At 36.7% G+C, this 24,688-nt stretch overlaps 1 protein-coding gene across 2 annotated transcripts; it reads left to right on the top strand.

Moving 5' to 3' along the window:
- The first annotated feature begins 7,370 nt into the window (after window positions 1-7,370).
- ltb4r (leukotriene B4 receptor) lies at window positions 7,371-22,913 on the top strand. Of its 2 annotated transcripts, XM_051901041.1 has the most exons (5): window positions 7,371-7,711; window positions 8,695-8,875; window positions 9,733-10,269; window positions 16,236-16,503; window positions 18,294-22,913. In XM_051901041.1, exons 3-5 carry the CDS (start codon window positions 9,758-9,760, stop codon window positions 18,657-18,659), a joined length of 1,146 nt encoding a protein of 381 aa, XP_051757001.1. In that variant the 5' UTR covers window positions 7,371-7,711; window positions 8,695-8,875; window positions 9,733-9,757; the 3' UTR covers window positions 18,660-22,913. The 2 variants fall into 2 exon arrangements, with proteins under 2 accessions (XP_051757001.1, XP_051757000.1); XM_051901040.1 differs by lacking the exon at window positions 8,695-8,875 and having other exon boundaries at window positions 7,382-7,711.
- The last annotated feature ends 1,775 nt before the right edge of the window (window positions 22,914-24,688 follow it).

The following is a 24,688-nucleotide window of genomic DNA, read 5'->3' as shown; positions in this document are numbered from 1 at the left end:
ATTAGATTGCCCTGATGGACTAGAGGTAGAACTTTTGTTCCGCATGCCAGAGGTTGTGGGTTCTAATCCGCCCTCTTGTTATTTATTTTATTTTTTTCTCATTAAAACCAAAGATGTTCATCAGTGATTGTTTATCAAGAGCAGAGACACGTTTATGTGCATTTTGTTTGTGATTTCACCGGAACGAATAGAGTCTGCGGCCGCGACATCGATAGATTGAAGCGCTCGTCCGTGTGAAGACTGCGCACTGTGCACGAGTGCAAAGAGAAAACTGTTGCGCCACTGATAACAGCGGCAACGAGCACTCAACGTGATTTCAAAAACGACACATCCCAGTGCCAGATCGCCTATTATTTAACACAAACGAACGAATTGTTAATAAACTAGAGATGTTTCTTTTGTATTAGTATACAGCCGCGAGATGTTTCAAAAAGTGGTGGGGACAATATCGACCCTGGCAAAATGTGGTGGGGACATGTCCCACCCGTCCCACTCGCAAATTACGCCTATGCATAATTGCCACTTTTGGACACAGTGGCTGTGTTTTTTTTGTTTACATAGTTTTACTTTAACGGACATTAATATAAGACAACACTGCAAAAACAGTTTACTGTCAAGCTGTTATATTCTTGTCCAACATCCCCAATTTTTCTGATGCATGTCCTTAATTTAATTTCATATGTTGGTATCAATTCAGTGTTTATAATGCTAATGCTTGAAATTCAAAGAATTTTAACCCAAACTGACTGGGTTTCTAGAGAGCAAAGGTTTTGTGAAAAAAATGGAAGACTTAAACACAAATTCTGTAAAATAAACTGTTTGGATTTGATGATCACTAGTGATAGTATGTTTATAATGAATTGATTGAGGAACACTAAGAATGTTGATGTCTAACTTTAAAAAATGAATGAGGAGGAGAGTAGTGAATGACGTCCCGGGTCGATAAAGGCATTTAAGGGTTAAAACAACATTCTTGGAACATCCTTTAAACATTAGAATGACGACAAACTTCAAATGATTAAGGTTGTGTGTAGGAAAAGTTTCATAGCCTGTCCCATAGTTAAACTTTTCTCTTACATTTATGTAAAGTTTATGCAAGTGTTAGAATTAAATGCTTTCAAAACAATGTTCATGAAATCACCACATATTGTCATTAGTATTTGATGGATGTTCTCATAATGTTGGCAGAAATCATTCTTTGAACAACATTCTTCGAACATCCTTTAAATATTAGTGATCACTATCTTTCTGGCTTAAAAATGGCTTAAGCTTGGACGCTACACTGCAAAATCCCCTGATCATGAACACTGCTCAGTGTGACCATTACTGATGACACCTGACTTTAATGAATAGAATCGCTGAAGGAAAGAGGAACAAACATTTGAATTCACCGTTGTGTTGATTGGTGTTTCCTGTAGTTGGGCTGACCCTTTGTTGACCCTTAATTGCTTTGTTAGTTTAGTTTATTTTTTCTGGCTGCAGTATTAGGGTAGGGGGAGATCAGGGCACAACCTAACGCTTTTTGACCTAAGTTTGTGTAAAACTTAGGGTTCAGGGAATTTCTTTTGTTCCACATTAATAGGGTTCAGGGAATTTCTTTTGTTCCACATTAATTTCACACATTTCTGGTAAAAATATGTGGCTTTGTTTCATTAATACAGTGTATACTTTTTTCTTTATTTACCCTAAAAAAAGGGAAGTGAAATGTGGCAACATGCCCCATAGGTGGGGCACATTGTAACTTGTGATGGGGCACGTTGTAACATGACCATATGACAGCTAAAAATTTTATCTGACTTAATTAAAAAAATATACATGACAAACTAAAATATTTTGTCAATAAAAGACAATAATTATTTTATTCATATAAAATAATAGCATTTTTTAGAAATTCAAATTTAAATAATTTTGTAGTTTGACAATGAACACTCTGCAAAACACAGCTATACAGCACTGGTCAAAACAATACACCCAAACAGATGAAGAAACATATCCAGACATTCAGAAAAACACAGCGCTGTTTAATAAATGTTAAATAAATATTCAGTAATATCTTCCAAAGATTTTTGAATTTTGGCACAATTTTTTCTCTATATATTGTCGATATGGCAACTAATAAATACGCTAAGTTTCTTCATGCTAGCGTGTGTGGAAGTATTTAACCACGTGTGTTACAACTAACCCCGCGTTAGTTTGTGCCCCGCGCTCCCCTACATTTACATGACAATGATGTACTAAAAACAGGAAAGTTTTTTCAGATGACAACGTTATCAAAACTATCCCCGTTCACATGGATCCGCAAAAATGACCAAAAAAGCTGTATTATGCATGCCAGGCTTGTAGTTAGCAATGTCACTTTGTAAAGAAAGATTAAGTGCGTGCGCACATACGCATTCAGAGCACTCGCACCAAACGCACATGCCTATAGACTAAACATGAAATACGCATGTGCATGCCGTCACCGTTTTCACAGATTCGCGTTTTTGTAGTTTACACGGAGATGAGAATGGTATCTTTTTCAAAAACTTGCCCGTTGTCTTGAAAATGAAATGAGTTTTCAGTTTTTTTGTTGAAAACGGTATCATGTAAACAGCCCCTTAGTGTGTTCAGAAAGCACATTTACGGTGTTAGAAGTTTTCGAGACAGAATAACACCAGATGATATTGACTGTTAATTAATGGTGACATCATTAGGAAGTGGCCTGATTCAACTCCATAATTAAAACAGTCAGAACAGAAAAAGCCACTTTAAACCACTTTAATACAGCCATTTGACCGCCATTAAAACATACAAGTTGATAATTTTCTGAAAATACCTGCAATTGCTAAAAAATTGACTAACAAAAGACAAGGGTCAAAAGGCCAACTAAAGCAAACACTTATCACCATTGTAAGGAACCCTGCATCGGCCCAAAAACGGAATCCGACGGCCTGGGTGAAGGTTAACGCGTGTATGTCTTTTCAGCGCCTCTGTGAAGTTTATTTAATTTCACTTGTTTAATCTGACTCCAATTTCAAATGATTCTCATTCTTAGGTTGTGTTTCCAAATAGAAATGAATCATTGGTTATGCATTAATTTAGATTTTTGATTATTCTGATTATCTTATATCTTCAATTATTCGTTCACTGCAGTCCCGGTATCGCTTTAGAAAAGTCACTTCAGGCCGACTTGAGTGCTCTTCCCGGACACAAACTCATCAGCTCTGACCTTAAACATTGGATGCAGGGTAAATATCTACCTTTAAGTCGGTCGCGCTTTGCTTACTCGTAACAAAAAAGCATAGTTTTTATTTATTTACGAAAACTGCAACTTATTTAAGGCAGCGATAGCCAGAAATCGAAATGGACTTAATTGATGTGCCCTATGCTCCATCTATTAAACCTTCCGTATGATCAATCCTGAACACAGATTTGCGGTAATACCTTCGCTTTAATCTACTAGAAATAATGAATTAAGAATAATACAGAATAAACCAAATATAATATTTTATTTGTCAAGTAAAAATGTATCATGCCAATTACATTACAGTTAGACAATTAGAAGCCAATTCAGAAATAATAAATGCATAACGTCAATTACCCAAAGAAATGCATATACATACAGTGATGTGTGAATGTCTTCAGACATTCACCCATCTCTGCACGGGGGCTTCTGGCTACAGATGATCCCGCATGACTGCTTTGCACTTTACCTTATATACAGACCAGAACAAAAGGGTTGTAAATATTTATTACACCAACACCTGTTTTGGGGGAGAGGAGTGGGTTTTTCAACACCCAAAAGGAGAACAGAATTCTCCTTAGTTTTCAATCTTTTTCATAATACCAGTGACTGCTGTGAAATTGAGACCGTTTTACCAATCGCACTGAGACATTTAAAATGATACCAAACACGAAAGGAATAAACAATAGATACACCAGATACATTATACTTCTTGGAGAACTTTCAGTGACTTGAGTCAAGGGGAAAGGAAGGAGGGTGTGTGTGTGTGTGTGTGTGTGTGTTGGGGGGAGGGCTATTGCATCCTGTACATGTGTGAGGGCAAGGCGTTGTCCTGTGCTATTTCTTTGAGATCTTCTCTCCAGATGAGTTTTATTGCTTTATTGCAGGGTGCTTGATCTCAGTTTTTGTCCTAGCAGGAAAATCAAGTCTTACACCATAATGGTGACTTCAAACGAACTAACATCTAAACCTCTGTTAATCTTCAATAAGAACTTCTTTAGATGCATGACAGAGATGAAGCTAGTAATAATAACACCCCTTTTCACACATACTTCGCCTGAGGTTTGTGTTGCAGGAGGTATGTTGCAGGAGCAGCACCAGCTATTGTGCTTTTACACATGCTACGTTTTGCAGTGTGCAACTGACCCATGGCTGTATATCATAAACACAACATTTATCCTAATTATTTTTATTTCAAATCCAAAAGTTGTTACTGAACATGGTTTGTCAGCATTGCGATTCTCTTTGTACACAGGCTCTTTCATAGATGTCACGTTTAAATGCACTACATTTAAACGTTTTAAGCAATACATTACTTTATATTTATATAAAGTAATACTTTAGATTTATATGTTGCTAAATTAAGTTGCAAAACATTTAAACATAGGCTATATGTTAAAATCACAAACATTTTAAATTAAAACTTACAAAAAACAAAAACAGCGGAATCTCGTCTTTTCTTTCGCTTTTAAATCTTCATTCATGAAATCCTGCAGGTCATAAAGAACTTTTGTTTTTCCATAAATAAAGCTGGTAATGCTGTTTTTGGAGTTGTTAAGGGCCCAAGCCCTATAAGGGGCAATATAAGGGCCTATTCAAACTTTCAGGCACTTTTGGGGCCGTTAACATGCTCAAAAACTCTTGAAACTTTGCACGCATATTGGAATTGTCGGTGATTAGGGCCAGGCACAAGTTGCATGGGGGAGGAGGGGGGTTGTATTGACTGTATTTGAGGGGCTCTGTAGTGCACCCCTTTTCACCTACAGTAACCAAACTTCATACAGTTTTAGATCTCATTGGGCCAAACAACTTTCACACTCTAAGTCATATGCCAGTCCAGCAGGAAGTCACTATTGTAAGTTGTTTGAAACACGCATGTTCTGGAATTTGATATGCTCTTCTTAGGGGATTTATCCGATCACCACCAAAATCAGTCAGCATGAACCCAAGAGCTGCAAATGATAACTTCACACTCATTTGAAATTGGCCTATGTTGCTGAGAACAGCATTTTCAGACATAATGACTTGCCTTTATTATTATGTATTGCATTTGGATATATATTAGACATTATCAAAATCTTCTTTGTGTCAGTTTAGGTTTTATTTACTTTTTTTCTTTAAATGTTGAATCTTCTGTCTCAACTAGCTGGGAAACAGTCTGCAACTAATCCATTGATCTCACTCTGCCTCTGTGTGTGTGTGTGTGTGTGTGTGTTGTGTGCATGTCTGTTTTACACTCTTGATGGTTTAGAGTTTAACCCTTTCATTGCTTTGTGGTTTCGCGTTACAAGATAAGAAATCTCTTAGGACTTAGAACAGGGATAGGCAACGTTGGTCCTGTAGTGCCGCTGTCCTGCAGAATTTAGCTCCAACCCTGAAAAAAAAACTTATCTTATTATGATTGTAATTCTGAATTTAAATGATCTCACGGATGTGGCTGTTGTGGTTTGTGGTCATAATGACACCCGGCATCCAAAGTACAGACTAGATAAGTTTTCCTTATCTAGTCTGTACTTTGTAATCAACAAAAACAGAAAAATGTATAATTTTGATGCCATTGATGAACATGTGGTGGCTTCTGCGGTGGGGAAGAAACGTAAGCCATCGAAATCTAATCATTAACGTGAGGAGATTAAGAAGATGAGGCACTCGGGAGGAGGAAAAATGCCGGCTGTTGCTTGTTCCATGACAGCATCAAACTTCATCATGAACAGTTTTGAAAGCTGTTTGACCAAGAATGATTAATTCTCGAATCTGGCATTGCTAGCTTTGATACTAAACATCTGATAGAAAAAAAAAAACATAACATGATTGTTAAAATCTGCACTGTCAGACAAAGATTTATCAGCTATATTTTACTTTGTCACACCAGTATAGCGACGCCCCTGGGTAGCTGCAGTCAATTCCAATGTACTTGGCAAATGTATTGTTTTTATTTTAACCAGGCGGTGGCGCCAGATACTCTTTAATCGGTAATGACAAACAGACAATTAAAGGGTTAGTTAACCCAAAAATGAAAATAATGTCATTAATTACTCACCCTCATGTCGTTCTACAGCCGTAAGACCTTCGTTCATCTTCCGAACACAAATTAAGATATTGTTGATGAAATCCGATGGCTTAGTGAGGCCTCCATTGAGAGCAAAGGCATTCAAACTCTCAAGGTCTATAAAGGTACTAAAAACATATTTGAAACACCGATTTCAAAATACTGCTTCGGAGCTTTACGAATCGAATCAGTGAATCGGAGCGCCAAAGTCACGTGATTTCAGCAGTTTAGTCGTTTGATAGGAGATCCGAATCACTAATTTGAAACAAAAGATTCATAAAGCTCAGAAGCTTCATGAAGCAGTGTTTTGAAATCGGCCAATATAGATATTGTTGAAAAGTCGTTATTTTGTTTTTTTGGTGCATAAAAAGTATTCTTGTCACTTTATAATATTAAGATAGAACTCACATGAACTGTTTAAAATATGTTTTTATTACCTTTATGGACCTTGAGAGTTTGAATGCCTTTGCTCTCAATGGAGGCCTCACTGAGCCATCGGATTTCATCAACAATATCTTAATTTGTGTTCGGAAGATGAACGAAGGTCTTACGGCTGTAGAACGACATGAGGGTGAGTAATAAATGACATTGTTTTCATTTTTGGGTGAACTAACCCTTTAATCAAAATGGATTTATAGTGTTTTGGAACCAAACTCTTCATTTGTTCTTGTTGTTTGTCTTTACATCAGTGATTCTGCTTGTTACCAGCAGGTGTTTGAATGTTTGAAAGAATGTTTCAGGAACATCATACTATGATATTCTATCAACATTAACATAAGCTGGACATTTTTATGTTCTTGGAATCAACGTTCTTAGAAAGCTGAGTTGTTAATAAAAATTAAGTTGAAGGAATGTTTCAGGAACATCATTCTAACATGGGGAGATCAGTCAAAATGAATCCACTGCACAAAAATCACCCGCATTTGTTTAATGTTGCGTGTGAATGTCCTACCCTGATTACAACAGTCTGTGGAAACGGTCACTCTCTCTTATGAAAACGTGCGTCATTTGGAAATCAAAGTACACACTGCAATTATCAGTGATCACAGGACTCCTTGTGTAAATCAACTCACAATAGAGACAAAGAGGGATAGAGCAAAAAAGATGGAAACTTGGAAGACAAAATACAACAGAAAGAAAAGGTATACCAAAATAATAAATGAAACAGCAATGTAATTTTGTAATTATTAAGTGTTCTTTTCTCTTTCCTGTCTGAGGCAACTGGTAGTTTCTCAAGCAGCACATGTGAAGAGGAAGCGATGACGTTTAAAAAAAAAAAAAAAAAAAAAAAAAAAAAACTATTTAAAAGATGTTTATGATAAGGAAACTTCTGTCACTGGTTTCAACTGATTCTAATACATTTACTGCCACGCTAATGTTCTCAGCTGCGGCTTTCATACTACAAGACAGTCCGTGTGATTATCTGTCCTCTCACTGAGGTAAGGCTTTTTCATGTCTATAGGCTACTGTTTTGTCTATCTATCTTTCTATTTATATTTCTACAATGGGCAAGGTACAGAAGAAAGTATGTTAGTATTGTTTTCTTGACAGTAAATTTTGGTGACTGTTTTTTTGAATATATGGCCAAAAGTCACATTTCTCATCCATATGCTTGAAATGTTCTTTAAGAACATTATATTTAGCATTGATACATGAGCAGAGCATCTTATCAGTCAATGTGTTTAAAACATGGTCAACACATCCTTTCAACAGGAAATCTTTCACAGAATATGACGAGTAGCATATCAACTGAGATTAAAACACAAATGTCCTACTACACTAACTTTAACCAAAATCCTATTCACAAAACAGTCAAGTAGATTTCCATAAATATCACAAAACATGCAAGAACTGCAATGATCAGCATATTTAATTGCACAGCGACAGATTGTGGTGTGCAGAGAGAAAAGAAAAAAAAAAAGGTGTTGAAAAACAACACATGTCAGTGTTAACTATTAAAGTGACAGGCACAAAAAAGTGATAACTCATTTTGTAGGCAACTCACCCTTACCTCATTCCAGCCCTGTGTGGCACAATTTATTCATAAAACGAACTTTTACACTCTGTTGCACAACTGAAGCTTTATTACATAAAATGAGATCGTGAGCAGGGGCTATGGACAAATCATAACAAAGAAGAATGCCAGTTATTAAAATACTTTTTATTAATTTTTATTTTGATATATTTTTAAGTTAGTAAGCGGTGTTAAAAATTGCTCTGCAAAGTGAGCCGGTTGTGCGTTTTGCATTGCGGACCCAGTATGGGCTGCTCAATGCAGAAAGGCCACTTTTTAGTCCCAGTTTGCCCCTGAGTGTCGCATTGAAGAGAATGAAGAGAAAGACAAATTTTTAAAACACATGTCCAAACCCCTGCATGTGCTCTTGTGCTGCACCCATTTGTGTTTTGTTTTGTTTTTTTGAAGAAAGAAAAACGCCTCCAAGTCAATGAAAAGTGCTTTGTGGCAATCGAAAAAAGGAACTACTCTTTGTGTTGGGCAATATCACCATTACTGCAAACACAGCGAAAGACTACTCATACAGATCTTGAGAGACTTAATGTCTTTTTTTATCTTCAGTTAATTTCATCTAAGGCTGTGGCTGGAAGTAAGTTGTAGTTCTGCTCGTCATTTTTTTTTTCTCTCTCTCTTCGTTCCTTCAGTTATTCTTCTTGTTAACAGGCTTGTTAATGGCTGAGATGATACTGATTTTGTGGCTCAGATAAGGTTCAGTTCTGGTTAATTTGCTCTGCTTTTGGGTGACACATGGCATTGCTATTGCCTGCTTGTGGTCCAGATATAAAAAACAGGAGCAGGCTGGCCAAGTGCCATCATTCTATGTCAAGTCAAGTCAAGTCACCTTTATTTATATAGCACTTTTTACAATGTAGATTGTGTCAAAGCAGCTTTACATTGATAACTGGTACATTATTTGGCTGCACAGCAGCTCTTAAAGAATAGTGTCAATGCAGGCAGATCAAAGCACTGTTGAATATCAAATGTCAAGTCAAATGTCAAGTGTCCCCAACTAAGCAAGCCAGAGGCGACAGCGGCAAGGAACCCAAAACTCCATCAGGTGACACTAGGTGGCAGACAAGTGTCAAATTGGTGTTAAAAATGGAGAAAAAAACCTTGGGAGAAACCAGGCTTAGTCGGGGTGCCAGTTCTCCTCTGGCCAACAGTGCTTTGTTACAATGTGGTGGTTTTGGGCCAGATCATGATGTCACGTGTGCCAGGTGTGGGCCAACACAATTTTGCTATCTGGGATGGATGGAACCAATGACAATCAAACATTTATCTTTAGTTCATATCCAGTTTAAACATGTTTAAAATCTGTATTTATAAGCATATTTCTCCTAATGTATTTTCTGAATGTACATTTGTTTATCATTTCTTAGGCAAAAGGGAAAGTGATTTTGTCTTTATTTTAAAATTTCTTTCTCTCGGTTTACTTTCTTTCCACAGCAAATAACAATTAACTTTGAATCAAATGGCTACTTTTGTTCCTACGGAGACCCCAGTTCTTTATGGACCACCTCCAACTACCGTCACGCTCGCGTCGTCTTCCAAACTACCCCTCTCCCATCAGATCGGGATTGCGATCCTGGTCATCGCATTTGTGTTTGGTTTTCCTGGCAACCTGTTTGTGGTGTGGTCGGTCCTGTGTCGAGTTCGTCGCCGCTCCGTCACCTGTCTGCTGATTCTGAATCTGGCTGTGGCTGATGCGCTGGTGCTCCTGAGTGCGCCGCTGTTCATCAGGTTCCTGGCCGGAGGTAGAGGCTGGGAGTTTGGCGCCACCCTCTGTAAAACGGTCCATTACATGTGTTGCGTCAATATGTACTCCTCAATCTACCTTATTTGCCTGATGAGCATGGACCGCTGGCTGGCCGTCACAAAGCCGTTTCTGTCTCAGAGATTGAGGACCAAGAAAAGGCTCCTGTCTGTCATGTTGGGCATCTGGGTGATGGCTTTTCTGATGGCTTTGCCCATGCCGTTCTATCGGTGAGTCTGAGAGATTTATTTCTGGTCACACTACAACACAAATCATGCTTTGAATTAAGAAATAACAATGGTATTGTAAATATAAAGGGTGCTGCATGTCACTCAGCACAGCAGATTCATAATAAAACACACACGTTCATAATATGATAGAGCCCTGTTGGTCCAACACAGAAGTTGACATTCTCACTTCTAAGGCATTAAAAACTGAAGCATGGCCAAGCGCTAGTAAGACGCTAGGTGTTGCTATATCATCAAACCAGGAACTCTGTTTCAATTGCTTGCCTCTTTTATATAAGCAGAATCATTTTATATTCCATACAAGTGCTATGAACAGTGTTGGGGAAAGTTTCTTTTAAAAGTAATGCATTGCAATATTGTGTTACTCCCTAAAAAAGTAAATAATTGCATTAGTTACTTTTTATGAAAAGTAATGTGTTGCATTACTTTTGTGTTACTTTTTCTCCCCTGGGCTGGGCTTGCTTGTTTGTTTTTTAAATAGCAACAAAAAAAAGTTCTATTTTTGACAAATGTAAAGGCCTTTTCACACAAAAAGTGAAATGAATAAGCCTCAGGCTAAAGGAAATGCATATTTACGCCTGTACAGTAGAGGGCGCAGCTCAAACAAACAAAAAAATATATTAGTATGGTTGAATTAGGTCATTGAAGATCAGCAGACATTAGTTAATAAAGTGAGATTAAATACATAAAGTATACTTGTGTAATTTAATATATTTAATTATTACAGGTTTGCATAAAATTCTGAGATTACATTTCACTATTTTTATTCATTTTGAGGAATACTGAATGTTTTCGTGCAAGTGAGATGAGAAAATGCATGTTCACATTTAGTCTAGAACTACAATAACCATCATGTTCACACATGTGCACACACACTTCTGCACTTTATTTCTCTCAACATGGGGACAGGAGAGCTGTCAGTCAATAAATGTGAAAAAGTAACTTAGATATTTTGTTGTAAAATGAAAAAGTATTGGTTACTTTACTAGTTACTTGAAAAAGTAATCTGATTACGTAACTCAAGTTACTTGTAATGCGTTACCCCCAACACTGGCTGAATGAATAAAATATTTAAAAAACGTTTCTCAACAGTATAAAACATGTAACAGGTGAACAAAAGTACAGTTGCAGGGATTTACTGCAAAAACTGACCCCAAAAAAGGTTTTAATGTAGGCTACAGGGCGGTCCATACAGGCAACACAGGCAGTCACCTCGGGCCCAACCTGTCTGGGGTTTTGTTACAGTTACTGCCAAAAAAACATTCTTTGTTCTCCATTGACAAAATGCAATTGGGACACAGAAAACAACAACAACAACAACAAAAAAAAACTGTTATCTACAGATTTCAAACCTTCCTCAAAAGTGCTTAAGCTGTCAGAAATGCACAAAATAGGTCACAGAAATGATTGCTTAGCCAAATTGAACTGCTTCCTGTGTTTAAAGCATGTTTGGATGGCAGGAACAACTTTTCTGTTGCCAAAATTTGTCATGTTTACTGAAGAATTCTGGGCAATTAATTCAAAGACTGTAAACCTAAGGGCATATACAGTAAATATAATTAATCCTAACTACTCAAAACTGATGACCCATACACTTCCAAATTATTATGCAAGTGACCTCAGTAGTAGCCTATTTCAGTACAATAAACATTAAGATTTTATTTTTTCAAAGAAAGTGTTTGTTTTATTTCTCCACATCTTTTTAGATCACTGGTATCAAGACAGGTTTGTTTAATATTTTGCCAGGTCTTCTTAGGTAAATGGAAAAGAGGTTGTTCCACATTATTAAGAAAGTCACAGTTCTCGTGCAATATGGGGAGGAAGAAAGATATTTCTGAAGATGAAAGAAATTGTGCAATGTTTAATGGTGCAAAAATAATGTTACATTCCTCCCAGTCTAGGACAGGGGAAGCAACATTAAAGTTAACAAAAACTAAAGCATGAACAACAGCAAAACTTGGCTCAAAAAATTACAACCAGGTTTATTGGTGTAACAAAAATGTAGGAAGTGTAAAATAACTTCAGTAGTGGGAAAAGCCAAAAAAACAAAACAAAACAAAAAAAACTCTAACTATAGGGAATTAATCTACACATACCTCAAAGAAAGAAAAGGAAATAAACAACAAAATAGTTCCCTGATTCCCTCTCTACTTTAAACAGACAATTTCCAAATAAAATAAAAATGGCACCCACTCCCCAGAACTTCCAAGTTTGGTCTATATACAATATTTACAAGAGAAATGTCAGATCAACAGTTTAACAACAACTGTGGTTCAGCAAGAAAAGTGTCTAAATCAACGTAACACTTTTTTTTTTTTTTTACAAGCTTTAACCAAAAATAAATAAAAAAAGTCACTTACAACAGATCCCAATAGAATAACAACAGACAAAGGAAATGAAATAAGCTCTGTAATGAATCACAAAGAAACAGCAGCAGTAATACACATCAACAGCAACAAAGAAAACCAACAGTCAACAAGCTCTCTCTTTTCTGGGGTCCGTTCTTCGTACCTCGCTTAATACATCTTCTGAGATTATTTGACAGATGCCAGATCTTCTAATCGTGATAACTGAACTCTGGCTAATTTGGTTCTTCAAAAGACTTTGCAGATTGGATTAAAATATCTTAATTAAATTGAAATTACTGCGTGTTTTTGTGTTCCTCAAAAAGGGCAGATACCTGAAACCACGATCAGCAATGCAGCGATTGGCTGGCGTCAAGACAGCAATGTAGTGACATCCATATAATTAAAAAAAAAACACCTGATGAAAAACTTGACAAATTTCTGGACCTTTTATAAGAAAACCGCCAAGCAACAAAAACGACATAAAAGTTATAATAGATAAATGAAATGTGCACTGTTTTTTTTTTTTTTTTTTTTTTTACATGATTCCCAATTTAGACTATATTCACGATTTCTAGTAGGCTATTTGTACAGGCTTTACATTTTTATTTCAATTTTGTAATTAGCAATTAATTTAATTTTACCTTTGAAGCAAATTTGTTACGTGACAGCATTAATTAAAGTCAAAGACTATAGAATAACACAAGACGCATCACTCGTATTATTATAAATGGGAGAAAGTGCAACGCGCAATATGGCGGAATAAGTCCCGCCTTCTAAATAAGAGCCAATCACCGATTGGTAAAGTCATCGCGTCACTGCAGCGGCCATTAAAAGCTCCGGTTCCTATAGAAACAATCAGACGCACGCCTCCGAAATGATAGGATTGCGCATGTGCTTGATCCAGCGTGGAAAATACAGTTTTTTGTCATGAATTGAGCATTTAGAAACAAAATTTATGAGACAGTTGTTGTCAGATTTCACTGGTGATTTCAAATATGAAATTTAATCAAAAGCTTGGCAAACAGCTTTGGAGAATTTTATGTTTCCCCATTCAAAGACATAGGAGCTGCACTTGCATGCCCAAGAGGTGTTTCAAAGATGGCCGCCAAGTGAAATGACTTGTCTTAAAGGGACTTTGTTAAAGTTCCTTAAGGGTCAAGATCGTCAAGATCAAGTTCTCCAAGATCATCTCCTGCGCCGCATCAAGCCACTCCCATATTAGCTGTCGGGGTTCAAATTAATGCGCGCACACGGCATAGACTGTATCCTGTGTAAGACTCCAATAAAATTATTAGATAATTATTCCCTCACAAATAAATTTCTCAATGAGTAAAACTGGTTGTGTCTATATTTTGATAGACTACACAACTTTATAATATTATTTGCAAATTTATTTTCATTATTATTGTCCCTGGTTCACATTAGTGTACTCTTGTAAGAAAGTAGCAGTGGCTGGGACAGATTTTACGTATCACCTCCGCTTAAAAAGATCTAATCCTGTTTACATGAAATAAGCTGCTCCAGAGCAGGTCTGAGCTTACAGACCTGTTGCTATGACAGCAAGTCCAGGATGAGCGTCGAAGAACCGTACAATCTGAGATCATGCCAAATCGTCATCAATCAAGTTCAGCTAACTGAGTTAGCGGCGTACGAAGAACGGACCTCTAGAGACCAGCCAGGATTTATACACACTTCCTTTCATTGAGGACCAATCAGCAGATGATAAGCACTCTCACCTGGGCTGTGTTCAGCCCCAACAAAACGTTGCAAAACGTTTTTTAAATGGAAACGGTGGTGCATTGAACCAAAGACTATAGAATAATACAAGACGCGTCACTCGTGTTGTTTTAAATGGGAGAAAGTGCATCGCGCAATATGGCGGAATAAGTCCCGCCTTCTAAATAAGAGCCAATCGCCGATTGGTAAAGTCATCGCGTCACTGCAGCGGCAGTTAGAAGCTCCGGTTCCTATAGAAACAGTCAGACGCGCACCCCCGAAATGAGACACATGAGACGCGCATTTAGGACTGCGCATTAGCTTGATCCAGCCTGAAAAATACAGTTTTTTTATCATGATTCGAGCATTTAGAAACAAAATTTATGAGACAGTTGTTGTCAGATTTTATTGGTGATTTCAAATATGAAATTTAATCGAAAGCTTGGCAAACAGCTTTGGAGAATTTGATGTTTCCCCATTCAAAGAGATAGGAGCTGCTCTTGCATGCCCAAGAGACGTTTCAAAGATGGCCGCCGAGTGAAATGACTTGTCTTAAAGGGACTTTGATTGAACACCCTGTTCTGATGACGCAAGAGTTGCAACTATGGCAGCTGAGAAGGCCATTCTTTGTGTTATTTTTGAAGAATTTATATGCTTTGTTTTTACTATAAAACTCTTACGACATGTCTTCTAATATCTTCAGTTGTAGCGGACACATTTGTAAACGACTTTACTTGGACCCATTGTGCGAGCTGTCTCTTTAATACCGCGTGGTTTACATACATGTTGCTGCTGATTGGGCTGACATTTTTGACACACCCACCAAACAAGAGAAAACGTATCTCAAACCCCATTGCATACTGTTGCACACCGTTTCCAGGAAACATGTCGTTCAACCCGGAAATCGTAGCAAAACGTTGCACACCGGTTTGAGCTTGAATGTGCCCATGCTCAGACAAAGGAGAAGAATAAGAAGGGGGAAAGAAAACGACCACCACTGCCACCCAGTGGACTAAGGCCCACAAAACATACAAAAAGTAAAAGAAATAAAAGATATTACATTCTAGGATGTAACAGTAATGAAAACAACTAATATTGTGTGAAAACTGAATGAAGATTATCAAACTATCATAAGATTTGAGTAATTTACAGCACAAGAGAGCTCAGTCAGATAAAGGCTTATTATTAAGGAAAGTTTCTGTCAAAAAAACTTATTGTAATAAAAGGACAGATATAAAAAACGCCACTTTTGATCAGAAAACAGGTATTTGACGCTGCTGGTGTCTCAGGAGTCTCAAGAACCTCTCCATGCTGGCAGGCTTTTAGTTTATAAGTGACCATTTTCTGCTATGGTATAAAAAGAAGGATAGTGCCTTCTGAAATAAAAGGTTTTTCATTCAGGACAATGTACTATCCCACAACAACACAACTGTTTGAAAATGTATTTCTACACCCACTGTAAACGTATTAGTTGTTTTCATACCTTTTGCATCATAACATTGCACCATTTCATGCTTTTCATCTTCAGAAAGAACTTTCTTCCTCCCCAAATTGCATGAGAACCAAGTTACTCAATCAAAACTCACTTTCTGACGTGCCTGAAAGTCCCTTCTAAATGAGCCAATATCCAGGAGTATATGATCCTATGATGCCGGTTATTTTTGCCAACTCATTCAGCTTTCCAGTTAGTCCAACAGTACACTGAACTGAGAATAATCTTTCGTGCATGTCCGATATACTGAGAAATGTGAGCAGAGGGTTTCATCTTTAATATCAGTTTATAAATAATTGTAATTTAAATCGTCTCCTCTGACTTCTCTCTCTCTCTGTCTCTCTTTAAATATTAATTTCTTTCATCATCTTTCATCTTCTTTGCACCAACAGTTCCTCGCTGATGGTCAGTCCAAATTTTTATGTGTGTATACCATACCACTGGAAAGACAGCAATCATGAAATCTTTCAGTACATGTGGGAGACTGTGCTGGGTTTCCTGCTGCCCTTCACCTTCATCCTGTTTTGCTATATCTCTGTGATCTGTCGGCTGCGTACCGCTATGTTCCAGCGCAAAGGAAGGGGAAACTTCCTCATTCTCCTCATCATCGCTGCTTTTACCGTCTTCTGGCTGCCGTATCACCTAATCAACATTCTACAGGTGAGTAACACCCCACTAGGGGCGAATTAAGGTGGTCAGGGGCCCCTAGGCTGCTCTTTGTGTGAATCACCTTGTATTGTTGTTAAAATAGCGCATATTTGCATATATGAAAAATAATTTGAAGCATATTGTATGTTTTATGCTGGGGGTGTAACGGTTCAAATTACTCACTGTTTGTTTGTATCACGGTTTTAGGGTCACGGTTTCGGTACAGTTCGGTATGTGCTATTTTCAGGGAGAAAAGGACTACTGTCAAATAAAAATAAAGAAAATAAAAACAAATAATCAAACTACAAGCAACAGCACAAATAAATACAATAGAGCAAAGATACAATTAAAGTAAACAGTGCTTTTCAGTTTTTTTTCAGGTAGATCTAACATTATTTTTCAGAAACAGAAATTGAATAAAGTAATCAAATGTAAAATAACATAGCATATTTGACTGTATAAATTAAATATTAATCCTTATTAAAGTTACAAAAGCTATTCAATCAAGAGCAGTGAGTAATTTCCTTGTCTTCTGTTGTTTGATTAACATTAAAAACACAGACAGCAGAAATATTAGGCTGCTGTCACTTTAAAGGGGACCTATTGTGCCCCATTTTACAACATGTAAAAAAAGTCTCTGATGTCCCCAGAGAGTGTATGTGAAGTTTTAGCTCAAAATACCCCACGGATAATTTTTTATAGCATGTTAAAATTGCCACTTTTTGGGGTTGAGGAAAAACGTGTCGTTTTAGTGTGTGCCCTTTAAATGCAAATGAGCTGCTGCGCTCGACCTAAGAGGGCAGAGTATCAAGAGCTCATTCTCTGGTGTCAGGATTCAGTCAGGATCCACTATAATGTCAGAAACTGCAAATATATGCTGCATGGAGATAGAACAGGTATAGTTTAGTTTAATTACGGTTATAACTTATATTGTCTTCTTCCACTATATTAGTACAAGCCTGTTGTACCGGACCCCATCCGAATGATGGCCAAAACTTTACAGATGAGTTTTATGATATTTATTGTGCTTCACGCAATAGATGAAGCGTCCATTTTCACTCTAGAAAATCTCTGTAAGACCTTAATAAAACACAGTGCAAGTGTGCATTAAAATATTATCCATAAACTCTCTCTCTCTCCCTTGCATTATCATCAACATACACAGTGAAGTACACAGAAACACTCGTTACAACTAACAGTAAACAAATATATAAAGACCTTATGCTTTTTCGGGTGGTGCTTAATAAACTGGTAAACTTTACATCCATAAATCAGCTCCGATGAACTGTAATAAAGTGCTCTCACCTTTATTACTGCTGTATCCAGTATCACTCTGGAGGCTGTAAGCTGGATCACGAACAGTACTGATCTATCCTTGAGTAACAACTTTTTAGCACAACCTCTGTTTTATATTGTCCCTTTGTATTGACATTTGTTCACAAAGCAGTCCGGTGTGAAATGATTCACGCAAATTTCGGTAGAGTTGAGGATCATTTTCTTTGAAAACAAAATTAATCCACCTCGTCTTCAGCGGCTCAGATTTAGGGAGTAAATGGAGAGAGCTATGTGGATTAATCCATCCAGCTACAGAACACCTAAAACGCTTTGGAGACATTCTCGTCAGTGCAGCAATGGTGGACTGTGTAAACTCACTGTGAACTCGCTCAGGGCGGTGAACTCGCTCAGAACTTTCGTGGGCGGGGCCTGTGGCTAATGTGACGTCTTTTTTAAGTATGTACAAGAAGGGTCAATTTTTTCACATTTTATGTCCCATTTCTCTTTCTTGTTGTCTGTTCTCACAGGTGATTGGTCTGATGCAGAACTCCACTTCTGTTTTAAAAGTGGCAAAAGTGGCCCGTCCCAACGTGACAGCGTTTGCATTCATGAGCAGCAGCGTAAACCCTGTCCTGTATGTGTTTGCCGGCAGTTCTCACATCCGTCAAGCTGGTCTGGGCTTCATGGCCAAACTCTTTGAAGGAACCAACTCAGAGTCTGGCTCCACCCGCACCAGGTCCAGCCGTGGATCTAATGCAGAGATCTCTGTTTTTACCAAGATGTCTGTCAAGCTGAATCGTAAAGGGGACGGGGCAGGAGCTGACCCCCATGAGGAGACCATGGCAGATTTGAACAACAGAGATGAGATGAAGACTCTGACTACCCTGCATTAAAGTGCTCACATCATTCTTTCATTTCCCTGAAGTCCATTTATAATGTTAGTTCAGGTTGTTGGACTCCCATTATCCCACTGAAATAATAACACCATCTTCTGCTGCTGCTGTTTCAGAATAAACGTGTTTTTATTTCCTCTGTCTAAATACTTGATTGTAATTGGCTGGAATGCGGACATTAAAACATTCCCAGATAGCAAGCAACCATCGAAACAACGTCAAATCAATGTCAGTGTGTCAGTGAAAACTGCATTTGTTTGCACCTGCAATTAATGTTGAAAAAATCAATGGTAATGGCATTGAATCAATGTTACAATGTGATGTTGGTTTAACATAATGCTTGCACTCTCAGAAAATGAAAAAAATGAAACACAACAGCTACAACCAGGGCTTGACATTAACTTTTTTGCTCACCAGCCACTGTGGCTAGTGGTTTTCCAAAGTTACTAGCCACTCAGCATTTTCACTGGCCACAATTTTGCTGTTGGGAAATTACATTTTATATGATTAAAGTTGACTTTTGGCATGCTTAAATTACTTGATTTTGAGTAATTTTACTTGATTTACTTGATTTCAAATGCAGAGGGGTGGGCAATATGAGCATTGGCTAATATGATAGTTATTTTTGTTAGGCTATATAAAAGAACAAAGAAGAACAAAAGAGAACAAAGAACAAAGGAGAACAAAAACAATAGCAAATTAAAAAAAAAACTTTTTTCAGATACAGTAGGTTTATTTAACATGTATACATTTATTTAACATTTTTTGTTGTTTGATTAACGTTAATGACAGACAGGTATTTAATTGGGCTGCTGAATGCATGGACGTAATATACTGACATATCCAGTTATTACCCACCTGTTTACGTCCACTTAAGCCATAACTGACCTGTATTCACGCGAGATACTCCACATGATGGGCATTTTGACATCTGTGTGTGCATGTATTTGACTTTTCAGGCGAAAGGAGAACTGATTGCACGCGAGACAGAGAGAGAGTGCACACGCGAGAGAGCGCTTCTGTGGTGTATCATTCACAGCTGAAATCTACCCACATTTGGCAGGTTGGTGGGTGTTAATGTCAAGCCCTGACTACAACTGACTTAAAGCCACACAGCCTGAAATCAACTGTAAATAAAAGACACACAATCTCTCAAGATCTCAGCAGAAGTTCTTTTTGAGAATTAACAGAGGTTTAGATGTTGATGTTTTATTGAAAATGTTTTATCACCATTGTGGTGATCAGTGTTTCCTTTAGTTGGGCAGTTTGAATCTTGGCTTTTTATGTGAGTTTGTGGTCTTTGTAACAGCATTTACCCAAACACATAATTTGTTGCAAAGACAGCCAGAAACAAAGATGATCAGGTGATATAGTTTTCAGCATCATAAAGTAGAATAAGTCATTATTCTCATCACTGCACCAGAGTATAAAACTCATGGCTCCCAGCATGCATTGCGGCATGAAGCATGTCACCATTGTTGATATTCATATGCTGATTTTTTAATGTCTGTGTGCCTAAAAAAACCCTACAATGTATTTAAAAATCAAAATTAAGAATGTCTGATCTTTTGAAAGAAAATATTGCCAATGAATATAATCTATTAACAACAAATAACCACTTTTGGTCAGGAATAAGATTATTCTAATTCATGATGCTGCAAACTGTATTATCTGATCATCTTTGTTTCTGAGTTTCTTTGCAACAAATTATGTGTTTTGGTAACCACAGTTACAAACACCACAAACTCACATAAAAAGCCAAGCGTCAACCTGCCCAACTAAAGGAGATACTGATCAACACATCAACATCTAAACCAATGTTAATTCTCAAAAATTAACTGTAGACAAATGCAAAGTAAATCTGGTTAGTAATAACTGAAGCCGGTAATGCTATTTGTGGAGTTGTTTTATCCTCCTCTGCTGAGATCTTCAGATATTTAGTCTTCTTTTATCTTCAGGCTGTGTGGCTTTAAGTCAGTTGTAGTTTCATTTTCTGAGAGTGCAAGCATGATGTTGATTCAATGCAGTCACAGGTGGACTCAGTAGTATTTTAAATACACTGTTTGTAAGTTAGTCCGGCCGATAACAACAACAAAAATCTAACCAATCAGTATTAGGGGCGTATGACGGTCGAGGAGAGAGAACAAGCAAGAGGGAGATTTGAAAATAAAATAAAAAACTGCAGAACGAGAAATGCGACATAATACAAAAGAGCTCCAAAGAATATCACTGGAATGAAGGTTTATGCCTAGGCAAAACGCTTTAGGACCCACTTTTATATTAGAAAAGTTTTCCAGCGCTGGAGAGAGCTAAGTGGGAAGGCCTGAAAACAGACGCGGAGGCTGCTTTGATCCCGCTTCTCATGTGAGTACACTGGGTTTTGATTGTCTGGAGCCGCTGTGCTGTTTGCAACTAACAACGAACATTTTATATTTACTCTTGTGTACTGTGCGTTAATTTTTTTGTGCTTCCTTGTCGTTCGTTCATCAACTGAATGACTGAATGTTTTTCGTGAAGCATTTTGTTGCTTGTCAGCTGTGATAAACAAACATCCACTCGCATTGCGTGTGTAACAGTGGCCAGATAGCGAGAGTTTTGCAGGTAAACCACTGCAAGCTGACAACCGTTAGAGAATGTGGTGCTTTGATAGCGCATTCGCCTCGCATGCCAGTAGAGGACGGGCCGGAATTCGAGACCGACTCAGAGCAGGGTGGTTAAGACTTTGATGTTGTTTTGATGGTTGATTTGCTATCTGGGTTGTTATATTTTTTTAGAATTTTTTTAGAAATTTTTTTTTTTTTTGAAAATTCTTTCTTAATACTCTTGCTGTTTACTGTTTGTTTTTTGTTTGTTTATAAAGCATGAATATATTTGCATGTAAATGCATCCTCATCATTCGCTTGCTTATGTCCACACCACATTTAGGCTATGTTCAGACTGTCATTCCAAATCTGATTTTTGTGCATATCCGATTGAAATCCGATCAGATTTAGCAAGTGTGACCCAATAAAAGAGAGAAGTAGCAACAACAGCATACAGAGCATCCCTAAAACACAAATGAGGAATTAAAAAAAAAAAAAAAAAAAAAAACATCAGTTTAGTTACATTAAGTTTAATGTATAGGCTATATAATGATGCCCTTTGACCCCTCACAAAATTCAACAAATTCTGAATTTAGTACACAAAAACAGAAACAGCGATTCTAGCCGTTCTGGCTCTTAAAATGGAGCAAAGCAAACAGAACCACAGGAATCACACTGATGAATCAGGAAAACAGACCCTCAGAAGAATAATTTAGAAAATTTACACCTCAATAATATTTTACTGATGAATGAACTATTTAAACAAACACAAAAGCAAAAGATTTTCGTCTTTTTAACCCTCAAGTAGTGATGGGAGATATCTTTTTGAAACTTTGAATCAACTGAACCAATTGACATTCGCAAAATGATTCGCTGTTTCGAAACACTCGAAACGCCACACACTACTGACTCCTGCTGGTCAGAACAGTGTAAATGCAACAAAAACGTGCATAAATATCTTTCACAATTACAGCTCACGATTTACCAATTACAAATGCTTTATTGACAGTGTCATCTATTAAATGCAATTTAATATCTAATATCTAATATTATGCCTAATATCTAATATCATTAAATATAAAGAGAATTTATAATATATGTCATTTTATTAAATTGTAGGGCTTGTTTTGTTTATGGAGAGCTTGGTTAATCAGGCCAGTGAAATAGCCTACTTTTAACTACAACTCTTCCTTTTTATTATACAAATGTGCCATTAAAATGTCTAGAAATGTATAAAACTGATGCGGGATCAGGTAAAGTTATACAGACACTGGTTCATGGGTTCAGAGATCATAGTCAAAGGACTATAGCGAGTCAATCGTGCCTTGCATGGATAACCTACCGAAGGAGACAGTCGTGTACTTTTACGTGAGAGAAGGGGTATGTCGCACCACAGACGCGTGACACCAACGTCTGAGAAGTACATCGCCACCACAAAAAAATGTATCTTACTCTCATGTTTGTTTGTTTTTTTGGGGCTTTTATTATCTTTCCTTTGTTATATTTCTTATCAACAATTGTTCACTTTTTTATTTTACTTTCCTGTGTTCTGTTGACATTGAATATATTCTTGATACATATTGTGTAGCTATTGTATACAAAGTTGTATGTTATTAATGCCATTTACGGTTTACAAGCATAATAAAAAAAATAAAAAAATGTATTAAAAATATTCACTCACTTTCTAATGGAGATTAAGGACTATGTGCAAATAATACACCATCAGAGTTGCAATTTTATTTCACTATATTATTATAATATTTACTGTAATATTTATTTTCACAATTATTAACAACCACTTTAAAGATGAACACAAATTCAGTAATTAAAATCTATAAACATAATATTCTGGAATGTCATTCTTTGCTTTTACTTTTTTAGGTTTAGGAAAACAGTGACTCAGACTATCAAACTGAAGTGGATGCACTACACTACACTAACTTATTTCTTAAATTTCTAATTATTACTAAAAAGAAATAGGACAGAAGACTTTACTTCTTACTTACCTTTTGTCATTTGCAAGATTTTCCTTCACCTGAATAACTGTTTTGTGTTTTGTTGTTTGTCTTGTAGTAAAGTGCTGGATTTTTGTAGGCTATCAAACGTTTACTATGAAGACTTGGAAAACATACAAAATAGACACTCATTGTTAAACAATATTTAATATTCCAACATGAGTAACAAAAATAGTGATTTGATTTGTTATTTTCAAAGCAATAGCACTCTCAGATTTATTGAAATCACCGCCTGTTAAATAAAACATTAGGAAATTAAAAATAAATAATAAATTAATGAATAAAAAAATTACAAAAATAAGGATGAATGATTCACAGGTAAGATAACACATCTCATCAGCCTTAGCAGCTAGCAACAACAGTCATTTAAAATGCAGAAATTATGTAAATAAAATATTATAAATATTATAAACATTATTTGATATTTAAAAAATAGCCTTGGATATTTCACCCGCAGTCTGCTCTAGCCTGCTTCCCGACCTGCAGCTCAACCACAAACGATGATGTAAATATTTTTCCTCCATCAAATATTAGTGATTTGCATTTCACAAATTTATAAGAAAATTAATTATATAAAACTATACTGTCAGTACACAATAGTTACACAAATGAATTAGATCAATCAATGCATTTATTTCCATTTATTTTCATTTATTCCATTTAGCAGGGGTTATAATACAAAAAAATACAATTATATTAGATGTATGAATTTCTGATGCTCAATAGGAGAACATCAAATTCTAAACCAGGGGTTCTCAACTAGGGTTGGAGTAAACTGCAGAAAGTGGACCTTGAGGAGTGAGGAGTGACCCAGTGGTGAACCACTGAAATTTCGAAACACTTATCACATAACAATGCCTCGTTTACTGAAATTACATGACTTTGGCAGTTTGATACATGCTCCGAACCACTGATTTGAAACAAAAGATTTGTAAAGCATTAAAGCTTCATGAAGCAGTGTTTTGAAATCGCCCATCACTAGACATTGTTGAATAAAGTTGCTATTTTGTTTTTCTGGCACACAAAAAGTATTCTCGACGCTTCATAACATTAAAGTTGAACCACTGTAGTCACATGAACTGTTTTAAATATGTCTTTAGTAGCTTTCTGGGCATCTGAAAGTGTTAATTGTCTTGCTGGCAATGCAGACCTCACTGAGCCGTCGGATTTTATCAAAAATATCTTAATTTGAAGATGAATGAAGGTCTTAGAGGTGTGGAATGTCATGAGGGTGAGTAATTAAAGACAGAATTTTCATTTCTGGATGAACTAACGCTTTAAAATGTTGCAAGAACCAGCAACAACACACAGCCTCTGTATTTGAAAAATTAGTCTATATTTATTTTATACAAATGTTCTATCACATCTGAATCTCAATAGCATTGTTTTTGCATCACTTATGATAGTAAAACCAACTGCAAGCAGTTATTTT

This window comes from Ctenopharyngodon idella, chromosome 7, assembly GCF_019924925.1.
Source record: "Ctenopharyngodon idella isolate HZGC_01 chromosome 7, HZGC01, whole genome shotgun sequence".
In the NCBI taxonomy this organism is placed as follows: domain Eukaryota; kingdom Metazoa; phylum Chordata; class Actinopteri; order Cypriniformes; family Xenocyprididae; genus Ctenopharyngodon; species Ctenopharyngodon idella.
Note: the sequence above shows the minus strand (reverse complement) of the source record. Positions and strands in the feature narration are given on the sequence as shown.